Here is a 20388-nt window from a genome sequence, read left to right on the forward strand (position 1 = left end):
TGACATCATCTAAGCTGCGCACACGGTCTAGTGTGGTAGGGTTTCGTACCGTCGCAATCTCGATGCCTTCGGGTTCGAATCCCTGTAGGGGGAGGATGCGCCTACACATGTATAGCTGATCTAGTTAGTCAGCGTCAAAGTGCGAAATGCTTCCATGTATTTGTTTTTAACGCGACAGACGTATTGTGAATCCCAGCCGGTCGCGTCAGCTGCTGTCGGCGACTCGATCACCAAACGAGCCATAATCGATGTTTTGTGACGAGATGTGACTACCCTCTTGTTACCCGTAGATGTTATCTCGGCGGATTCTTTTTCGGGGTCGCTCAAATCGCGTATACTTTGTGTCTTGTAGAAACGGATTTCTGGAAGCGGATATCCGGTGGCATCGCAGTTCAATGTAACCTAAAACAATCAAGAAAAACAAAAAAGATACAGTAAAAAAAAACGGAACAGGAACCAGTTCACCGCTGTTTGGCAGCTCGAGATGTGTAGTCTCTAAGAATCAAGAAGTTAACAGTTTCTAGGCGCCGCTTTTTGGTGGTCCCTCGAGATCGCGATTGTTGCGATGATTTTCGAGGGCCCGTTTCAAAATTGCGCCTAAAACGCCTTTTGTCATTGATCCTAGAAAGGGAGTGACTCATTGTTATTCATTTGATTGGTAGAATGGTAGATTTCGTTTGATTTAATCTTGAATAGGGGTCCCTCGCAAACCCAACACAACTGCCGGGAGCTGCCAGCGCTTTTGAAATCACAGAATTTTTCGTTTCAATCGAATTACTTAATTGTTTGTTATTAGCGCCTCTACGTTTTACGCGATAGATTCACATGTGGACTGCGAAGGAGTCCAGAATTAGCATTTCGCAGGGGCCAAAAGAATAACAAATATAACGGATTATCAGAAACAATGTTGATATGTATTACCTCTTTCTCGCTAGTTGCATTGTACACCGTCTCATGCATTTCGTCGTCTGAAATGAATTTAATCGGTTCGAACTGCGCGAACTTGATCGCTTTCGATTGAATCGGGTGTCGATAGCCGACATCTAACTTCCACTGATCCTCGAAAATCGCCGACTGGCGTCCATCCACTCTAAAATAGGATATGAGATAATTATCCGAGCGAACCGTCGAAATTGGTTTCACGAATTCACCATTACTGCCCGTCAATAAAATGAAAGGACTCGGATAAGCCACGGTGAATACAAAGACTGTGGTTTTCTCTTTCTGGCTTATAGGTACCACACCAAACTTCTCCAAAGCGTCCGTTTTAGACTGCCATAGATTCTGGTACAACGCGGCTGTATATAACATAACGTTTCTGATCATTCCAAAATCGCTTCTCTTGGTGACGAAAGAACACGTCGCCCTGTCAATATGAACTACATCGCCGACGCCCAAAGTAAGGTAAGATGTTGATGCGCAGTATTCACCCATATTTTCATCTGATGCTTTCAGTTTCACGACTATGCTCGACTCGTAGGTCAGATCGTCGATCCATTTATTGTACGTTCCGTTATTGCCGATCGAATTCGGTTTGTGATGGTCCGTTTTCCGACCGTCGTTTGTGGCGAATCTGTACCAGGTGTTAGCAGCACCCACGATGCCTCTGCTCGCTTTACTGCGTGAGAATTGCGGGGCCGCATCGGTGACATCGAACGTCAAGCGTCGCCGCAACGTCACCGTGCCATCGACTGAATCTTCCAGCAATATCGTCTCCGGAGATCCGGTAGCTGTACCCAACGGAACATCGCGCAGGATTACTTCTTCACCGGGAGTTATGATAATATGAATGGTGTATCGTCGGCAGCCGGTCAGAAACATCATCAAGCGGTATTCACCTAGTTTTTCTAGTGTTTCGGGGGCTGATTCGACTGTTAACCGCGCTGTAGTCGACGAGCCTGAAGTTTGTAGGGATATTTTACCGTATCCATCATCATCGCCAGCATCTGGAAATATGAATTCAGAGATCATCGCAACGACAGATTCAGACTCATATTTCATGACACTAGATGTTTCAAACCTACTGAAAATTCAACGAATACGCAAAGGGCAGGGGAGAGTTGCCAGAAATTTAGGGAAAAAGTACCCGTTTGCAAATATAACTGTAGTCATATCTATTACAAATCTAATGCAGAATCTTTCCCTTGGGACTGAAGAACATTTTTATAGGGCCAAACTGTGATTTTGTAAGGGCTCGAAGAATCGTTATATCGGTTTTTGCTTTAGAACTGCCCTTCTGGGTTTTCGGCCCCTCCTCCAACATTCAAATGCTAGGTACGGCCCTGAACTACTTTTCTTTCTTCGCGTTATTGCTACCACAATTTCGTAAGTTATAGTGATGAACAGGACACCGGGTGATGTTGTTAATGATTGCAACGTTTGAAATTTGGTATACGTAGAAATGGAATAATTTACCCGTAATGATGATTGGTGCATCTTGTTCGATAAACCGAACGTACCAGTGCATTATTAACTCCAGGTTTGTATCAGTGGTTACTGATATGACGAACGGTTTTCGTGCTTCGTACTCTGAAACTTCAACTCGCCGAATCCAACCGAGATTATCCGAACACTGATCGCCCCGTACGTCTGCCCAAACACCAGACGACACGATACACGCCTGTTACAATTCATACAAATATGACGTGGTTAAAATGATCGATGCTTTTCAAAGTATCGACAAAAGTGATCTTCTAAATCGTGAACGGAAATGTTTAGACTTCGCAAATATAGCCAGCATGATGTCTGTGATGATTCTGTTTTCAGATTGAATGAGAGACAATGGTCGAACGTAGACCTCGTACTTACTGTGAGAATTGTTGCAAAAGTCAAACTTAGCTTCCCCATAGTGACCACTGAATGTGAGCTGCAATCGTGTACTAACAATCGCTTACAGACCTGTATTCATAAAATAACTGCTTATTATGATAATAATGGCATTTCGTCTAATATGCGGGTGGATAATTATTGCGATATTCAAATTACTGCGACACGGAATGTAACTAAATGGTTATTTTCCACCATTCGCACGTTCTAATTTTCAAACAAATCACACGATAAAAACGCGTCATCCTCTTCGTTATCACAAATATCTGTACGGTTGATAAATAACGTATTATCCAATATTTTACGAAATGTGTTGAATAAGCGACATAAATCGAAAAGATATGTTTGGCTTATAAATATCTTAAATTGACATGGCGTAAGTCGTCATATTCGTTCGCTGTAACTGTCGATTTGTCGTACAGATAGGACGTTTTGAAGGTTAACTAGATATCATTAGAAATATGGGGTTTAGCTTCATCAGGTGAGCATTCATTTCAGGTGACCTGATGAACGATGATTTACCTGATACACTGAACCTTTTCTGCTGTTGCTTTTTTCCAAATTTCACGCCGTTCCTTTTTTTTTCTCAAATCTCCGACTTCACTATATTACAGGGTTTTTTAATCTTATGATGGCCAGTTTAAGTTGATCATGTCATGTAATCAAAATGATACCGAAGTGGGGTAAGTGCAACTTCATTCTTCTTCTTCTGCAACTTCATTGCCTCCATGGTTGAGGAAAGAGCTCTTCCGATGTCTGCTTGATCATGACTTTGGAGCATAGCGTGTGACCTAGCCCGGTCGGTTTGGCTGCCACTCGATATCCTCTTCAGTCTGGGTCGAAGTAGACACTGTCATTTGAAAAAACCTGTTTATATTATTCTATATGAATAACGCATGTGTTTTGTAAGTGGCATTTTCTTATTTTCAATTCTGTAACTTGTGTTTTGTATATTTTATTTTCTTATTTTGAAATTTGTAACTTTATTGAATTTGGGAATCTGATATGTATTGTTAACATTCGAATCAATAAATAATTGAATTGGATCGGTCGGCGTGATAGTGGAGCTCTCCTCGCGCACCGCGCCAAGCAACAACCATCATCAACGTACAACCCTATCTGGCCTCATTCGGCAGGAATGTGAACTTGATGACAGACTGCACGAACCAAGCACGAATAGACCACAGGGTCATTAATATAACCACGCTACATTGCCGTGACGTCATTATCAACCGATCAGAAACTGGCTTCCGATGTATAATATCATGGATATTTGCCCTATCCGGAATCTTTTGTTGGCCCAACAACTCTTTCTGCGGCACAGCTGCGTAATTCTGTGCATTCGGTCATTTCCGGTTCGTTGCAGTCGGGGTGCCGGTATCCTGGTTTAAATATCTGCCAAGTGATCACCAGATAACACAAGGATTAAGGTCACGGTACACCAAAAAGATAATACTAACTAATATGTACCGGTATACAGATTGTAATTCAAATATCTTTATTGAAGATCTATCTTAGCTTATGACCTCAAATAAGTTCGGGATCGACGCAAACCGCCTGTATCCTACAACCACGTCCACCAGTACATCTAGCAGAAGTTACACATGTTTTCTGGTCGGATTTCAATGCCATGATATTCGGGTTCGTATGTGCCCATCTGATAATATGAAACAATCCAGATATCAAGAACTGATTGTAAAAATCTAAAGTAGGCACACTGGAATATTTGTGCCATTTAGAAATTTGGCTAAGTCTCACACGAGACAATCTGAATAAGATAACTTGAGGATAGAGTTGACAGGATCATCAGTGAATTCGACATCTTTGAATGAGTAGATCCAGGATTTTCAAAGGAGGGGTGCTCTGCTGGTCATCCCCCGGAAATCTTTGAAGATTTAGTCTCATTTTATGGCGTTCTGAGCATTTTTGAAACTTACCTTGCTCTTACAGATGTACCTATGTCTTTCCGATAAGGGAAAAGAAAAGAAAACTACCTTGAGCAGTTGACGGAATGAGTATAAAACAAATACTCACGGGTAATATAGGCCGCAAGATCGGACGACGAGATCGTCGGGACATGAGGCCTTCGGTGACCTGGCATATCCGCTCGTATCGACAACATAATACAGAGTTTGACAGGTGGCGATCGGCTGTAAAAAAATTAACGCGATTTGAACCAGACGACCATCCATGATATACGTCATGAATGAAATCGTTTTAACCGAGAAATTGTAAGAGTAATGCGCTGTGAATCTGCTATTTGTATCCACCCCTCAAGGCAATATGCTGCTAAGGTGTACCAATCAGACAATCTGTTGTACGTATGTGCCCACCCCCTAAGACGATATTCTTTTTACACCAACCCTTCAGATAATCTGCTCTCTGTACCCTGCACCCATCAGACAATCTGCTGTCCGCAGCAACCCCTCAGACAATCTCCTGTCTGTACCCTCCCTTCATGCAATCTGCTGTCAACACCCACCCCCTCAGACAACACCTTCAAAGAATTATTCAATAAGTGATGAAATGTCTTTGTTCATTTTCTATTTCAATCAAGTACCTTGACTACAGGTTTCCCTCCGGTATGTGTCACTATACAAGTGTTTCCAATCACCCAATTCGAGTCGCAATTGGCTTGCGTGGAACAACGACATCGGACAACGGTATACCCTGCCGGACATGCGACCGCACTGGCGGCATTATCAGCAGCCGAAGTTGCTGGCCCAGTCTGCTCGACTGTTATGCCAAGCACGTCGCTCATGAACAGGATTCCTTCAATAGAATGAGAATATTTTTAATGTAATTGAAAAATGCATTATCCGCTCGCGTAGAAATGTAAAATGTATTGCTATTCGGGTGATAAAGGGGTAATATCAATTTTCGTAGATATAATGTGAAAAAGTTAACGAGCTAATTTCATCCCTAATGTAATTTTGATTTGCCTACGTTTGAGCGCGTACAAAATAATATGTATAGTGTTGAGAAAGGATGGCTGATTTGGGGCTTGATTTTACCTAGTGCGCTAGAACCCTCGGGTATTATTGGGAGATCTGGATGGCTAATTTATCTAATTTATAAAATTTGTTTCTTGAAATTTTCTGTCCTTATTTTTGATCTAATTATCTGCAAAAAGTCGGAGTATATTGACTGGGGTTTAATTTTGATACTGGATTAAATATACATCAGCATGTAAATTTAGGAAAGTCCATATTCGTTTCTTGGTTTATCTTAAATTTGAGATTGACCCTGTTAATTATTTGATTGGCAGATTCCGTTTGATATTCTTTTTGATTTAGTGTCCCTTACAAACCCACCATATACCTGAATCGAAACAGGGGTACCATTTGTACACCACTTCAAGAATCAGAATATATCATGTATCTTCTAGGCAAAAGGTTCTTCTGAAGAACGATTTGTTCTAAGAGTGTATTTCGGAGGAGATTTGAACCTGATAACATCGTGAAAATCAGGATTCATTCACGGACCTAACTATGCACTGTATATTAGAAACACAAAACTGCTCCTAGTGTAAAACTTTTACTTTTAGGCAAACTCAGTACCAGATGTGAAGTACCAACTGCGCACCCCTTGACGGAGAAACCCATCCTCATCGGAGCTGCACCGTCGATGTCATACAACTACACTTCGGATATCCCAGGGCCATACTTTCATCTGGAAAATTTGCGTTTCGAAATGTGCTTTCTTCCTATCTAGTCAACACGCGGGATCATCAACTTTAGAGGGCTTCTACATCAACATCTACCCGAGAAAAAACCACAATAAACTATCGGACTATTTACACGTAGAAAACGACCAAAAAATATAAAAATGGACAAAATGATCTTCAATCTTGTAATATAGCTATTTCCAGAATCTCAATGTATTAAATTAGGCAGCCAGAAAAATTCATCCCAACCAGTCGCTTGCCGGTTCAGACTGAATGGAAGATTGTTTGGATGAACCGGAACCGAATTTCCAATTATGTACTTCGATTTGAAAATATTCTGTTAACTCTACCGCCGATCACACAACTATATCTGTACTTCGATTTCCGATTTCAAAATCAAACCCCCTGTTTCGCTCCCGGCAGGTGTGGTGGGTCTGTAAGGGACACTCAATCGAAAAATCAAACGAAATTTACCAACCAAATAAATAAATAACGGGTACAATCCCTATTCTAAGATAAAAAATCAGGCACGTAGTCGCAATGCTAGCTGGTTCGAATCCCAGCCGAGGAAGGTTACGTATAAAGGCTATTATTTGCACATACCAATTATCGTTCCGACGAGAAGTTTCATCTGAAAATATTATAAGATAATATACATGTGTCCGTTAATGATTTATTTACGCTGAAAGAACATGTCACTAGTAACGCCTTATAACCGAGTCCAATCCAGCAGGGAAGGTGGGGAAAGTAGTCATTTAAAATTTAGATGACAGAAATTAAAAAATACATCATGGTATTAATTAAAGAATTTTAAAGGATCCTCAAAAATGTATCTCAGTTCCAGGGGATCCAAATAGCATTAATAAAAAGGATTGTGGTAGGCTATAGTCTGTCAGTAGAGATGCGGAGACAAGCATGCTGAAAACTAAAAAAACCACAATCACCAACTTCTGAACAATTGGTACAACCCATGGTTTCCATAGGGTTCAAAAATTACGTAATAATGTTCTGATAACCAGTTGGGTATCGAGAATCAAATTGTACGTTTGGAAAATTTGCTGATTTCCTTGAAAATGTATAAATTGCTAAATATATCAACTCTTCAATTATCTCTCACTCGAATTGATTAAACGGGTGAAAACTGACATTTACTCACGTTGTTTTGTGTTTGCTGTTTCTGGTTGACAGTCGTTTAATGATATACATGTATAAACAAATATATAGTTCAGGCGGCGATACACCTGTTACAGGGATCATTACTTAGAGTGTTATGTAAGGGGGTAGAGTAGGAGTGCGTCAAACTATGTTTTATTTATTGTATTGTTTACTATCTTAACTGATTATAGGCGGTTGATGTAGTTCTCTTTATTGCTTTTGTTCATTTGTTTTTTTTTAAAGTTTTGGGCATTCACAGCAGCATCTTGCAGTTGCTCCGGTGGTTGGACTAGCGGATGCTGATGCTGATGCTCAGTTCCTTCTAGTTGGTCAAAATCTGGGTCAATACTTGATTAATAGTTCTAGTTTTGTTGGAGCATTGTCGTGAACTTGTGTGTAGGGTTGATCACCAGGACCAACTCTAGTCGACAATAGTCGAACTAAGTTAAACCGAATGTCAGTTAGTCGGAACAATATTCCGGAAATACTTCGGAAATTAAGCGCATTCGGTTATTTGTTCCGACCACTAGTCGACAAGAAATGAAAATCGAATTTGGTCCTGGTTATGGGGGTATCATCTTTGCAACGCTGTCATATTTGCTATGCTATTGGCTGTCCCCACTGGTGGCATGAACCATCGGCGCCAGGGAGTGTTTTTCGTTTGTTTGAAATATCGGTTAATAGGTATGCATCTCAGGCCACGGGTTGATTTGAAATGGGTTCAACCAATTATTCATAACTCTACGGGTGGTGAATTCGGGCTTCACCGGTTACAGGTTCAGCTTTGAGAAGGACCATTGAGCATGTACGGGGATAACGTGTGGTAGGTTATTGATGCTTCATATGGCAGGCGTAGATTTTCTTGAGTGTGGTAACAGTTGCTTGGGTTGCGGTGTTTCTGGGGAAGCGTAGGCATAATACGTATGTCTGCAAGGAAACTTATATTTTAAGGTGGGACGAGCATTGATGACAGGAACCTGGACAGATCCATATATAATAAGGCTGTGTAGGCTCAACCCGTTACGGCTCTCGTTCGAAAAACCCAAGAATCACCAGCAAACTTCCTTTATAATGGTGTATATTTAACTAGCAAGGGACTGGCGAGTAATTGAAATTCAATAGAAACTTTTGTTTAAAGAATGAGCGAAAATTACTGCAAGAATATGTCTGCAAGGAAACTTATATTTTAAGGTGGGACGAGCATTGATGACAGGAACCTGGACAGATCCATATATAATAAGGCTGTGTAGGCTCAACCCGTTACGGCTCTCGTTCGAAAAACCCAAGAATCACCAGCAAACTTCCTTTATAATGGTGTATATTTAACTAGCAAGGGACTGGCGAGTAATTGAAATTCAATAGAAACTTTTGTTTAAAGAATGAGCGAAAATTACTGCAAGAATAGGGATCTCGAGGGACCGCCACAAAATGGCGCCTAGAAACTGGAAACTTGGGCTCAATGCCAGTTAAGCACGGAATAATTCCGTTCAAAGTTACATTATAAAAATGAGTAATTCGGCTAAAACGATCTTATCTAAAAACGACCAGGTTATTTTTTGGCCACCTCAATAATGCTTTTTTTCTCATTTTGCATCGCGATATTACTTTCCTATTGTTATCATCATCAAAAATTCGCTTCCATTATCGCTATCAATTATTTCGCTACGGTATCGACATTATAATATCGTATACGTATTAATGCAAGGTGTTATATTTCAGAAAGCATTCCAAAATACATTGAGTGAAACATTTGCCTCGTGTGTCAACTAATTTTTACTTGATTTGGAGGCGATTTCTCATCCTCAGTATTCTATTTTTTAAGTTGAAATAAGACCCAATGTCAAACTGTTTGACTTTGGCCCTTATTTCAACATCAAAGATAGAATACTGATGAATATCAATATAATTGACATGGATATCAATATAATTCCGGAAATATATAGACGCTATAGTCCTGATGCTGGTGTCCGTTGTGCGGATATCAATGACTATTTTTCGCTATCGATTCTAAGCTGGTTTTGAAATGGGTCTGAGTGGCCCTAACCCGCGGCTTCAAACAGACAGCAGGTTTTCACCTACTTCGACAGGGATATTAACAGTGTATGTTCCCTATTCCTCGCATACAGACTTCTATGCGACATGTATTTCGATTAAACGGAATCCGGATTCAGAATTGAGAACTCCAAATAATCATTACACAATATTATCACACTACAAACCGATATTTAAACCCGTACGATTTTGGAATTTTGCCGGGAAAATTTGCAAGAATTTAATCCCCAACAAATGGCTAACGTTGACTGGAACCTGAATCAGGACGGATATCATACCATCCCGTCGTTTGTGAAATTTTCTTTGTCAAGATAACGAATAGTTCAGGATCGTCTGCAATCGAATCGATAATTTTTTCCGTCGATTGTGAAGAATCCTCTTTTGCCCATTAGAGATCTCATTTTGTTGGATTAGAAAAAAAGCCGTCGCCCACACAGGGCTTATGGTTTCCTTATCTAAGTTATAGAAATTAATATCAGGCGGTACAAAACCCAATCAATCAACTAATGAATTCAGTACTTAATTAGTCATAAATCTACAGCTGCATTAAGATATAAGTTCTTTTATTGTCTTTCGCTGCACAATATAAGCATCCAATTTTCCCCATGAAAGGTTGTACGTAGAACGGACTTCAGTGGTTTGACGAACGCGCATTCGAACGTGAGTAAAGCGAAACGGGCTCGACTCGGGGAAACACGGAAATCGTGCAAGGTTACGATACATATGTTTGATGTTCAAATCTACAATGAAACGAAAAACTATCTAAAACAGCGTATTATTGTATAATGAAAATGTTTTTATATTTCATGTCTACCTTAAAGAACAGGCTTCGAGATGAATTTCGTATATATTTGCTTGATGATCTGTCTGCTCGGGTCGGTGAACGTGACTATTGCGACGCTGAGTGGTAAGATGCGCAGCGTGATTTTCTTTCAATGTAGAAAACTCACCATCATAGATGGTTTTAGTGTCATATTGGCCGCTGCCACCCGTGACTTCTTACGCTCGTAAAACCGTTACTGTACACTGATGTTCACTACATCGGTAACTTCTGCTAGATTTTTAAGGGATACCGTGTGAATCGATGTGCACTCGTCATCATTGCCTGATTAGACTGGTTGCCTATCAATTGAATTGCCGACAGGCCCCCTATTTTCAAATTCAACATAACTCAATTGGTCCATAATATTATTATTATCACATAATTCATTGTCGAGAACATAAGACAATGTGTATGGTGGTGTAAATAAACTTAATTTTCTTCGCCCGGTTTCATAGACTGAGTATTAAAGTTATCCCTAGGGGTAAATCGTCAATCTGGATGACAACCACCATAGTAACAATGAGAAACCATGGTTATAACTGACAAATTTCAAAATGTTCCCAGGGACTATTTTTCTTCCCCATCTATGAAACCCAGCTGTGTTTGACGATCAGTATGACGCGCGGTGACGTTACGCAAAAATGGCCTATAGGTGGCCAGTGTGTACCGTAGTGATTTCAATTTTTGTCTTAATAACAGATGAGGATCGCTTGTGGCAAACGCGAGAGAGCCGCGCGGAGGAGAAACGAGCAGTACCGGTGGTTGGACTAGCTATTGCGGGCATCAACGCAGCCTTAGCGCTAGGTGCGAGACTATTGGGTAAAACGGGCAGCTCAGAACGACACTATGAAAACGAAGTCATGATCTGTTACCGAAAAGACCAGGCAGCACGTGACGCCAGGGCCCGTATCGAAAGAACCTACGATAACTGTCGATTTCAGCACGATAAGAAAGCCTGGATTTTCTTTAAAAGAACGTGGTATTGCCTGATGAAACAAGATGCTTGTAAAACATTGGGCCACGCCCTTGATTAGATTTAGTGATGTAATGCCTACAATTCGTAGAACTACCTGTACGTTGTAGAAGCGGTATCGAAATACTATAAATAAAGAGCGTCAAAATAACTTTATTCTTCTCACAATTGAGGTTTGGCTTGTGTCTGATGTTTCCACTGTTTTTACTCATGTGTTATGTGTGTACATGCGATCCTGGAAGTGTTTGCATTCACTGCATCTACGATCAACGATCCTAGCTTACAAAACCGTAGTACTCTTTTGGATTGTTGGGGTTAACTCAAAGAAATCATTGTTTCTAGTGTACACCTTCATCTCCCGTTAATAAACGCTGATGCCTTTGCGAGATATTTGTCGTAGAGTAATGGTAAATGAACTAATTTCTAACCACGGCCGGCCTACTGCTCGTCACGCCATCTGGCGGGGAAGCCCGTTCTGTGCACTCGGTTATTTCCCGTTCGTTGCAGTCTTGTGCCGGCATCTTGTACGTTGCAGTCTTGTACCTTGTGCCGGCATCTTGATTCAAATCTTTGCCAAGTGATCATCGGATAACACAAGGATTGATGTCACGGCACACCAATGCCAAATAGCTGTGAAAACTAATATGTACCGGTATATAGATTATAATTCAAATATCTTTATTGAAGCTTTATTTTAACTTATGATCTCAAGTAATTTAGCGATCGACGCAAACCGCCTGTACCCTACAACCACGTCCACCAGTACATCTAGCAGATGGTACACATGTTTTCTGGCCGGATCTAATTGCCATGATATTTGGGTTCATATGCGCCATTCTGAAAATATGAAAAAATCGAGATATTAGGAATCGATTGCAGAAATCTAAAGTAGGCATACTAGAATATTTCAAAGGAAGGGGATGTCCTCTTCTGATCATCCCCAGAAATCTTTTAAAAATTAGTCTCATTTTATGGCGTTTTTAGGCAATGCTTGATCATCTCATATATTCAGAATTGTACCTTGCTCTTACGAATACGTATCTCTTTCCTATCAGGGGATACAAATACTCACGGGTAAAATAGGCCGCAAGATCGGACGACGAGATCGTCGGGACACGAGACAGTCGGTGAGCTGGCATATCCGCTCGAATCGACTTCATACTCGTCCACAGCATTATCACAGGTGGCGATCGGCTGTAAAAACAACGTGATTTGAACCAGACGACCATGCATAATATACGTCGTGAATGTGATCTTTTAACCGAGAAATTGCAAGAGTAATGCGCCGTCAATCTACCATTCGTACCCACCCCTCGAGAAAATTTGCTGCCAGATCCACTCCCAAACAATCTGTTTTATGTATGTACCCGACCAAGACAATATGCAATCTGCACCCATCCTGCAGACAATCTGCTGGTTGTATACCCACCCCTCAGGCAATTTGTTGTTCCCACCCCCTTCAGGCAATCTGCTGTTTGTATCCACCCCTAAGACTATTTTCTGTCTGTACCCTGCACCCCTATCTGATGTAGCACCACCCTTCAGACAATCTGCTGTTTGTACCTGCACCCCTTAGACAATCTGCTATCTGCAACAACCCCTCAGACAATCTGATGTCTGTATCCTGCACCCCTTCAGACAATCTGCTGTCTGAAACAACCCCTCAGACAACCTGATGTCTGTACCCTGCACACCTTCAAGCAATCTACTGTCTGCAACAACCCCTCAGACAACACCTGCAAAGAATTATTCAATAATTGATGAAATGTCATTTTTTATTTTCTTTTTCAATCAAGTACCTGGACTACAGGTTTCCCACCGGTATGTGTCACTCTACAAGTGTTTCCAATCACCCAATTCGAGTCGCAATTGGCCTGCGAGGAACAACGACATCGGACAACGGCATACCCCGCCGGACATGCGACCGCGCTGGCGGCGTTATCAGCAGCCGAAGTTGCTGGTCCAGTCTGCTGGACTGTTGCGCCAAGCACGTCGCTCGCGAACAGGAATCCTTCAATCAAATGAGAATATTTATAATGTAATTGAAAAATCTATCATCCGCACGTGTACAAATCGGGAAAATGGTGGAGGGGTTATACGAATTTCCATAGATATAAGGTATAGAGTTAACGAGCTAATTTCATCCCTTATCGAAATGTGATTTGCATATGTTTGAGCGCGTACAAAATAATGTGTAGTGCTAAAAACGGATGGCTGATTTTAGGCTTGATTTTACCAAGTACGCTAGAACCCTCGGCTATTGTTGGGAGTTCTGGATGGCTGATTTATCTATGGCTAATATTCAAAAAGCCTCAGAAACACCATCTTTATCTCTCAAATTTGGAATTGAGTCTATTGATTATTTGATTGGTAGATTCCGTTTAATTTTTGATTTAGTATCCCTTACAAACCCACCACCTACCTGGCCATCGAAAAAGGGGGTACCATTTTGCATACCACTCCAAGCCTCAGGATATATGTATCTTCTAGGCAAAAGGTTTTTCTGAGGAACCATTTGTTCTAAGAGTGTATTTCGGAGGAGATTCCCCAGCCGGGGAAGGTTAAGTATAAAGGCTATGGTTTGTACATACCAATTATTATTCCGACGAGAAACTTCATCTGAAAAGATTATAAGATCGTATACATGCGTCCGTTAATGATTTATTCAGGCTCAAAGAAGATGTTTCTAGCAACACCTTATAACCGAGTCCAATCCTTTAGGGGACGGTGGGGAAAATGGCCATGTAAACTTTAGATGACAGAAAAGAAAATTTATCAAAGTCATTATCAAGAAATAGGGAAGGATCCTCAAAAAAATATCTCGGGCCCAGAGGATCCAGTCAGCTTTTGTAAAAGGTTCGTGGTTAGCTAATCGGTCAAGGTGGAGACAAGCGCTGAAAACTAAAAATTCACAACCATCAAAACTTTGAACAATTGGTACAACCCATGGTTTCCATAGGGTTCTGATAAACATTTGAGTATCGAGAGTCAAACTTTAACGTTTGGAAAATTTGCTGGTTTTCTTGAAAATCCACTAATTGCCATTTGAATTAACTTTTCAATTATCTCTCACTCAGAACGAATTGATTAAACGGGTGATGACAACCGACGGGAAAAAATAGGGACAAAAAATTCAACAATGCGGACCCGGCGGGTACCAAAAAAATGGCGCCTGGAAAATGCAAAAATGCTTATTCAACTCACCTTGTGTTGTATTTGCTGGTTGTGGTTAACGGTCGCATGATGTGAATAATTATCTTTATATATATACTTAATGCAGCGATGCACCTGTTACAGGGATCATTACTTAGAGTTTTATGTAAGGGGGCAGAGTAGGAGTGCGTCAAATTATATTTTCATATATTTCATTCATTATATTTTTTACTACCTTTCCTGTTTATTGGCGGTTCATGCAGTTCTCATTGTGCTTTAGTTCAACTGTTTTTTTTAAGTTTAGGGCATTCGCAGCGGTGCTTGTAGTTGGTCCGGTGGTTGGACGAGCGGTTGCTGATGCTGATCGGACTCTATTCCTTCCGGTTGGTCATATTCTGGGGCGATACTGGAACTAATAGTTCTTATATTGTTGAAGCATTGCCGTGAGCTCGTGCGGGAGTGAAAGGGTTATCACCTGCTGTAGAGGTATAATCTAGGGAACAGCATTGTCCTATCTGAAACGTCAAATGCCGTCCCCACTGGTGGCATGAACCATCGGTCCCAAGCAGTGTATTTCGATCGGTTGATATTTCGGTAAATGGGTATCTCAAGCCACGGGTTGATTTGAAATGGGTTCAACGGATTACTCATTACTCTCTGGGTGGTGATTTGGGGCTTCCCCAGTTACAGGCTAAGCTTTAAGAAGGATCACCGAGCGTGAACAGGGCTAATGTGGTATGTTATTGATGTTTCATATGGCAGGCGTGGAATTTTTTTGAGTGTGGTAACAGTTGCTTGGGCCGCGATGTTTCGTAGCGTAGGCATAATATGTCTGCAAGAAACTTATATTTCAAGGTGGGGCAAGCATTGATGACAGGAACCTGGACAGAGCCATAAGGCTATGTGTACGTGTATAGGCTCAATTCGTTTCTGCTCTCAATTGTTGCGTTCGAAAAAAACCCAAGAATCACCACCAGCAAAAATCTATTTCCACCTATTTCCTTTACAATGGTGTTATTTAACTAGCCAGGGACTGGCGAGTTAATTGAAACTCAACGGAAACTTTTGTTTCAAAAATGTGAAGTAATCGGTGTGATGTAGTTTGACCTAGTTTTCGCACCCAAAGTACATTTTACCTAACTCCTTCGGTAGCAACAAATGTCAGCGTGTCTCGGGTGCCTGGCCATATCACTACATATCTGTTTTGCCTCTCCGTCTCTGGTCATGCAAAATGTTTCCCCCTTGGGGATTGGTTGAGAGTTGATGTATGTATGAAATCAAAACTCATTAATCATCTTCGCAGCAGTACATTCCGGAGAACTGCTCAAAGATGATTCAGGGTGGTTATCAAATACAAACGACAAAAGTTTGGACGTCAGACATTGCTGATAGCTCCATCTGGCAATGTCTCCAATTGACGAATTTAATATTTCTTTCAAATCATCGCGATTGCAATTGCGGTTCACTTTGTTTAAGCACTGTTTAGTTTCGATTGAGCGCTCTCTAATTGAACACGGGCCCAATCCGGTTCGAGCCTGATCCGTGCCAATTTGGCCAGGGCCAAATCGTCAACTTTTTTATCTAGGGTTTACGTGTATTTTAGGTGTATCGAATTATGTAGAGATTAAGTAATTGGAGACAAAAGAAAGTTACGCACGAATGAAAGCAGTGAACCTAAAATTGTGACTGTGGCAAATCCTGCAATGTATGACAAACGTTCACCTTTGAAAAGAATATATAAAAGTTGTCTAGTCGTTTTGACCTTTTGGTATGCATACTAAACTGATCGTCGCATAAGATAAAAACGCTGACAAGCGCGTCGAGTGATTAGCCAATAAAAGATACTAACCAGATAGTGTGTACATATATAGCCTACGACGAGAAGAGAACCTGATATAAAAACAATAAGCATGAAAACAGGAAAACTTCGAAGAAGGTTTACAGAATCTATTTGAAATCACTAGAGCTTCACCGGGTAAAAGGTTATCACGTCAACGGAAAAACAAATGCGTACTAGGAATGACACTGATTGAGCGAGCGCGGTAATTCTTGTATTGCGTAAGGCCTATAACATTATTTTTGCTAGAACGCCGTCTAAAGTCTTATCTGAGATGGCCGTTACTTCAACGACCGAAAAGACAGCAAAAACTACTGATAACTCGAACAATCTGTTAGAAACAATCATCATCATATCTGGCAGTTTGATCTCTGCCTTTATTGTGGGAGGTAATTATGCCGATGGTATACTGGTAGCGGAATGGGTGGACTATTTCGATCAGGGAAGTGGTGTTACGGCATGGCTCGGTACGGCTATCGTCGGTATTGGCTTTTGTGGAGGTAAGTTCACGTACGTATGTAGATTATCGATTGAAGCAAAAACAGTAGAACTCATTTTCTAATGAGCAAATATGTATATTCATTATAACAAACGTTTTCATTAGAGAAAATGAGATTTGTGTTTTTGCTGCTATGGATTTTCAACTATTTGAACTCTCTGACCAAGATCTATGTAGATAACGCTTGAAATCTAGAGCTCGAACTGACTTTGGACATGATTACACTCTCTAACATCTCTTTCCATACGAAGCGCCGATCGCAAGTTTATTGGTAAAAAGATTTGGTATTCGCAAAGTATTTTTCATCGCTTCGACAATCAACGCATCCGCTTTAACTTTGACGTCATTTACGTATAATATATATCTCGCCATAGCACTGCGGGTTTTAGCAGGTAAACTCCGATTGAGAGTCTTCTAGTCCAATCAACCGAGCTGCCATTAGATTCACACCTTCTCGTTTCTTACCTCGTTTCAGGATGTGGCTTGACTTTCCACATTTGTAGTTTAGGGCCGTATTTACTGAACAGATTTCCGAATCAAGCGGCACTGGTGCAAGGTTTAAGGACAGCCAGCAGTTCGAGCGGCGTTCTCGCCTTTCCGTTCATCATTAACTTCTGTTTGAAACAGTACGGTTGGCGCGGATGCTGTTTGATCATCGGTGGTATCGCCTATCAAAAATGCGCCGTCGACCTTCTGTACCGTCGCTGGTCGAATTCACCGCTTCCAGAAAAAGAAGACTCGCAATCGAAACGTCAGGATAATGGTGATCACGCTAAACGATTTCGCGATCTTCATCAATTAGATCTTTTTAAACGGAAAATATTCGTAGCATTTGTGATACATGGTTTTATTCTTGAAGCGGCATTGTCTATAATATACGTGCACATCGTGTCTGGAACTAGAGTTCTATTAGAAATATCTCCCGAACAGGCGAGATTTACTTTATCGGCGATGGGTTTATCGACGCTTTTCGCGCGGCTCGTCGTCTCAGTGATGACCAAACATCCCAGGATAGATACGCTAACGTAACACATAGTTCTGAACACATTACTGGCGATTCAAGTTGGTGTCATACCTTTTATGAAGGGTTATACGGCGGCCCTGGCAGTCGGCGCTTCTATAGGCATTCTTATGACTGGATATGCTTCTTTGCGTTTGTTGATTTTTTTGGAACTATTCGGAAGGGAATATTTACACATGTCGTATTCATACAGTTTGCTATGTGGAGGATTTGGATTTTTGATCGGCGCTCCCGTTGCGGGTAGGTCTAAATCAATAGATGCTTGTCAAATGAGGACTCGTCCCACCAGTTATCCCACTAGATGGCGTGCGTATCAGCGCGACGACCCCGTCAAAATCTAGTTCATTTTCGATGAACTTTCATCTAGATTTTTAGCCTCCCTCGTCAGAAATTAACCAAATCATTCCCCTTGATAAACTAAGCTGGTATTTAGGTTCATGCATAAGCTGACTTTTAATAATCACCATTTAAAGAACTTGAGAAATTATAGATAAATTGTACACGTAATTGAATCTCAGAACAAATCCGGGAGTTGTTGTCTGAATGCACACTAGCGAACCTGGCGGATCCTCGCTTGCCACAAGCGATTGACGCAGTCGAACGTAGAGTCCTCATTACCGCTGATTTAACTCACCTTTATGGTCATACCCTCATTTTTCAGGTTGGATTTACGATAGGACGGGAAACTACGCGATCTCGTTCTATTTCTGCGCCGGTTTATTGCTCCTAAGTGTTTTGATACTGATTCCAGAATGGATTCAACATATCAAGAAACCGGAACAAACTGATGACGTCATCGATGCGACGAATATCACTTGTATAAGTACCAAACGTCTACCGTAGAGATCCAAATACGTGTATAAATGATTTAAATTGCAGGAATTTAAATTGTTTCAATACTGATTCTAGAATGGATTAAACATATTAAGAAACAGAAACCGAAACAAGCTGATCACGTCATGAGACAAATATTACTTGTATAAATATTAAACGCCCACTGATACAGAGGATAGTATTAATTTAATATCGACGTCATTATTCAGTTTTCATTAAAAACATATTATATATGTACTAATATATCCGTATTTTAATTATATCAAAATCAATATTGTCTTTATCTCTTTAGTCCTAACCATTCACTTCACTCGGCACTGGTCATTTGGACTTTGTTTTACTGACGTCTGGCCATATTGTCTTGTGGAGCAATAGAAATTCACGTCCCTCTATCCCTCGCTCTCTTTCTCTTTGGCTCTCGTTTCGACAATAAATCAAGCTCTTGTTTGGTGACATTGGTGACATTCTGAGCTTGTTCCTGGTATCACTAACATAGACGCAAATACACGTATACATTTCGTACATTTCGTGATGATTAAAATTGCAGGAATGTTGTTTTAATACTGATTTTCGAATAGGTTCAACATATCAAGAAACCGAAACAATCTGACGACGAATAAAATATCGAGAATCCCACAATGAAGATGACCAGTAGAATATAGTCGAAACGTTGAATAAACTACTAGCGCAAGGGACCCCAATACAGTATTCCGGAAGATGACTTTTAGAATATAGTCGAAACGTCGAATAAACTACTGCCCGATTTGCTCGGCGTCGAACGAAAAAATCGCTCGTCTGCGGCAACGGGCGATAGAAATTGCTCGTTGTCGAAAGGATTTGCTCCTCGTCGCCATATATCAAACATGTTTGATATCGGGCGACGGAAAATTGCTCGTCGCCGAGAAATTGTTCGACGATCGCTAGGGAGTTGCCCGTGTGCGGTAGCTGGAGAAGCCAAGCGACGAGCAACTCATCAACTAGCCAATGAGAGAGCGAATAATTATCATATGATACTTTCAAATATTGACCTCCGAGGCAGTAGCGCGGCCATCTTGACATATCACATGATACAGATGTTTGGCGGGAAAGATAATCGCTCGTCGAGAGGCGATTATCTTTCGCGCCAAACATTTTTATCGTGTGACTTGTCAAGATGGCCACGCTACTAACCCGGGTGATGCTGTATTTGGAAGTATCACATGATAATTATTCGTTTAGTCATTGACTAGGTAGATGAGGTGCTCGTTGCTTGGCGTCTCCAGCTACCGCACACGGGCAACTCCCGAGCGATCGCCGAGCAATTTCTCGGCGACAAGCAATTTTCCGTCGCCCAATATCAAACATGTTTGATATTGGGCGACACGGAGCAATTCCTTTCGACAACGAGCAATCGCTGTCGCCCCTTGCCGCAGACGAGCGATTTTTTCGTTCGACGCCGAGCAATTCGGGCGGTTGCTCGAGAATTGCTCGAAACTGTCGCCCGTGTGCGCCAGGCTTAACCAATCCAGTTTATTGCACGCGGCTTTTGTCATATATCACCGATACACG

The 20388-nt window shown here is 41.2% G+C and overlaps 3 protein-coding genes and 1 long non-coding RNA gene across 4 annotated transcripts; 2 read left to right on the top strand and 2 right to left on the bottom strand.

Annotated features, from left to right (window-relative positions):
* Window positions 1-4426: 4426 nt before the first annotated feature.
* On the bottom strand, window positions 4427-5410 carry LOC141911692 (uncharacterized). Its single transcript, XR_012620074.1, has 3 exons — window positions 5387-5410; window positions 4861-4976; window positions 4427-4483 (listed from the first exon to the last, which is right to left on the bottom strand). It is a non-coding gene; the product is annotated as an uncharacterized LOC141911692 (long non-coding RNA).
* Window positions 5411-10329: 4919 nt separating this feature from the next.
* Window positions 10330-11627, top strand: LOC141912273 (uncharacterized). The gene is made up of 3 exons (XM_074803512.1): window positions 10330-10360; window positions 10527-10607; window positions 11223-11627. The coding sequence occupies exons 2-3, from the start codon at window positions 10535-10537 to the stop codon at window positions 11555-11557; spliced, it is 408 nt and encodes a 135-aa protein (XP_074659613.1). The 5' UTR covers window positions 10330-10360; window positions 10527-10534; the 3' UTR covers window positions 11558-11627.
* A 573-nt stretch (window positions 11628-12200) lies between these two features.
* LOC141912243 (uncharacterized) lies at window positions 12201-14115 on the bottom strand. Its single transcript, XM_074803466.1, has 4 exons — window positions 14088-14115; window positions 13296-13507; window positions 12569-12690; window positions 12201-12333 (listed from the first exon to the last, which is right to left on the bottom strand). Exons 1-4 carry the CDS (start codon window positions 14113-14115, stop codon window positions 12213-12215), a joined length of 483 nt encoding a protein of 160 aa, XP_074659567.1. The 3' UTR covers window positions 12201-12212.
* A 2402-nt stretch (window positions 14116-16517) lies between these two features.
* Window positions 16518-19044, top strand: LOC141912093 (monocarboxylate transporter 9-like). The gene is made up of 4 exons (XM_074803303.1): window positions 16518-16986; window positions 17237-17377; window positions 17461-18246; window positions 18668-19044. The coding sequence occupies exons 1-3, from the start codon at window positions 16761-16763 to the stop codon at window positions 18012-18014; spliced, it is 921 nt and encodes a 306-aa protein (XP_074659404.1). The 5' UTR covers window positions 16518-16760; the 3' UTR covers window positions 18015-18246; window positions 18668-19044.
* Window positions 19045-20388: the final 1344 nt, after the last annotated feature.

The sequence above is a fragment of the Tubulanus polymorphus genome, chromosome 10 (assembly GCF_964204645.1).
Source record: "Tubulanus polymorphus chromosome 10, tnTubPoly1.2, whole genome shotgun sequence".
NCBI classification, from domain to species: Eukaryota; Metazoa; Nemertea; class Palaeonemertea; order Tubulaniformes; family Tubulanidae; genus Tubulanus; species Tubulanus polymorphus.

Excerpts from the sequence above, each read along its gene's own strand:
- LOC141912273 (XM_074803512.1), top strand. The coding sequence starts at position 10,535 with ATGAATTTCGTATATATTTGCTTGATGATCTGTCTGCTCGGGTCGGTG. Across the intron at positions 10,608-11,222 it reads GACTATTGCGACGCTGAGTG|ATGAGGATCGCTTGTGGCAA; the intron begins GTAAGATGCGCA and ends TCTTAATAACAG.
- LOC141912243 (XM_074803466.1), bottom strand. The coding sequence starts at position 14,115 with ATGAAGTTTCTCGTCGGAATAATAATTG. Across the intron at positions 13,508-14,087 it reads TCTCGTCGGAATAATAATTG|GATTCCTGTTCGCGAGCGAC; the intron begins GTATGTACAAAC and ends ATTTGATTGAAG. Across the intron at positions 12,691-13,295 it reads GTGGGAAACCTGTAGTCCAG|CCGATCGCCACCTGTGATAA; the intron begins GTACTTGATTGA and ends TTGTTTTTACAG.
- LOC141912093 (XM_074803303.1), top strand. The coding sequence starts at position 16,761 with ATGGCCGTTACTTCAACGACCGAAAAGACAGCAAAAACTACTGATAAC. Across the intron at positions 16,987-17,236 it reads CGGTATTGGCTTTTGTGGAG|CGCCGATCGCAAGTTTATTG; the intron begins GTAAGTTCACGT and ends TTCCATACGAAG. Across the intron at positions 17,378-17,460 it reads AGCACTGCGGGTTTTAGCAG|GATGTGGCTTGACTTTCCAC; the intron begins GTAAACTCCGAT and ends ACCTCGTTTCAG.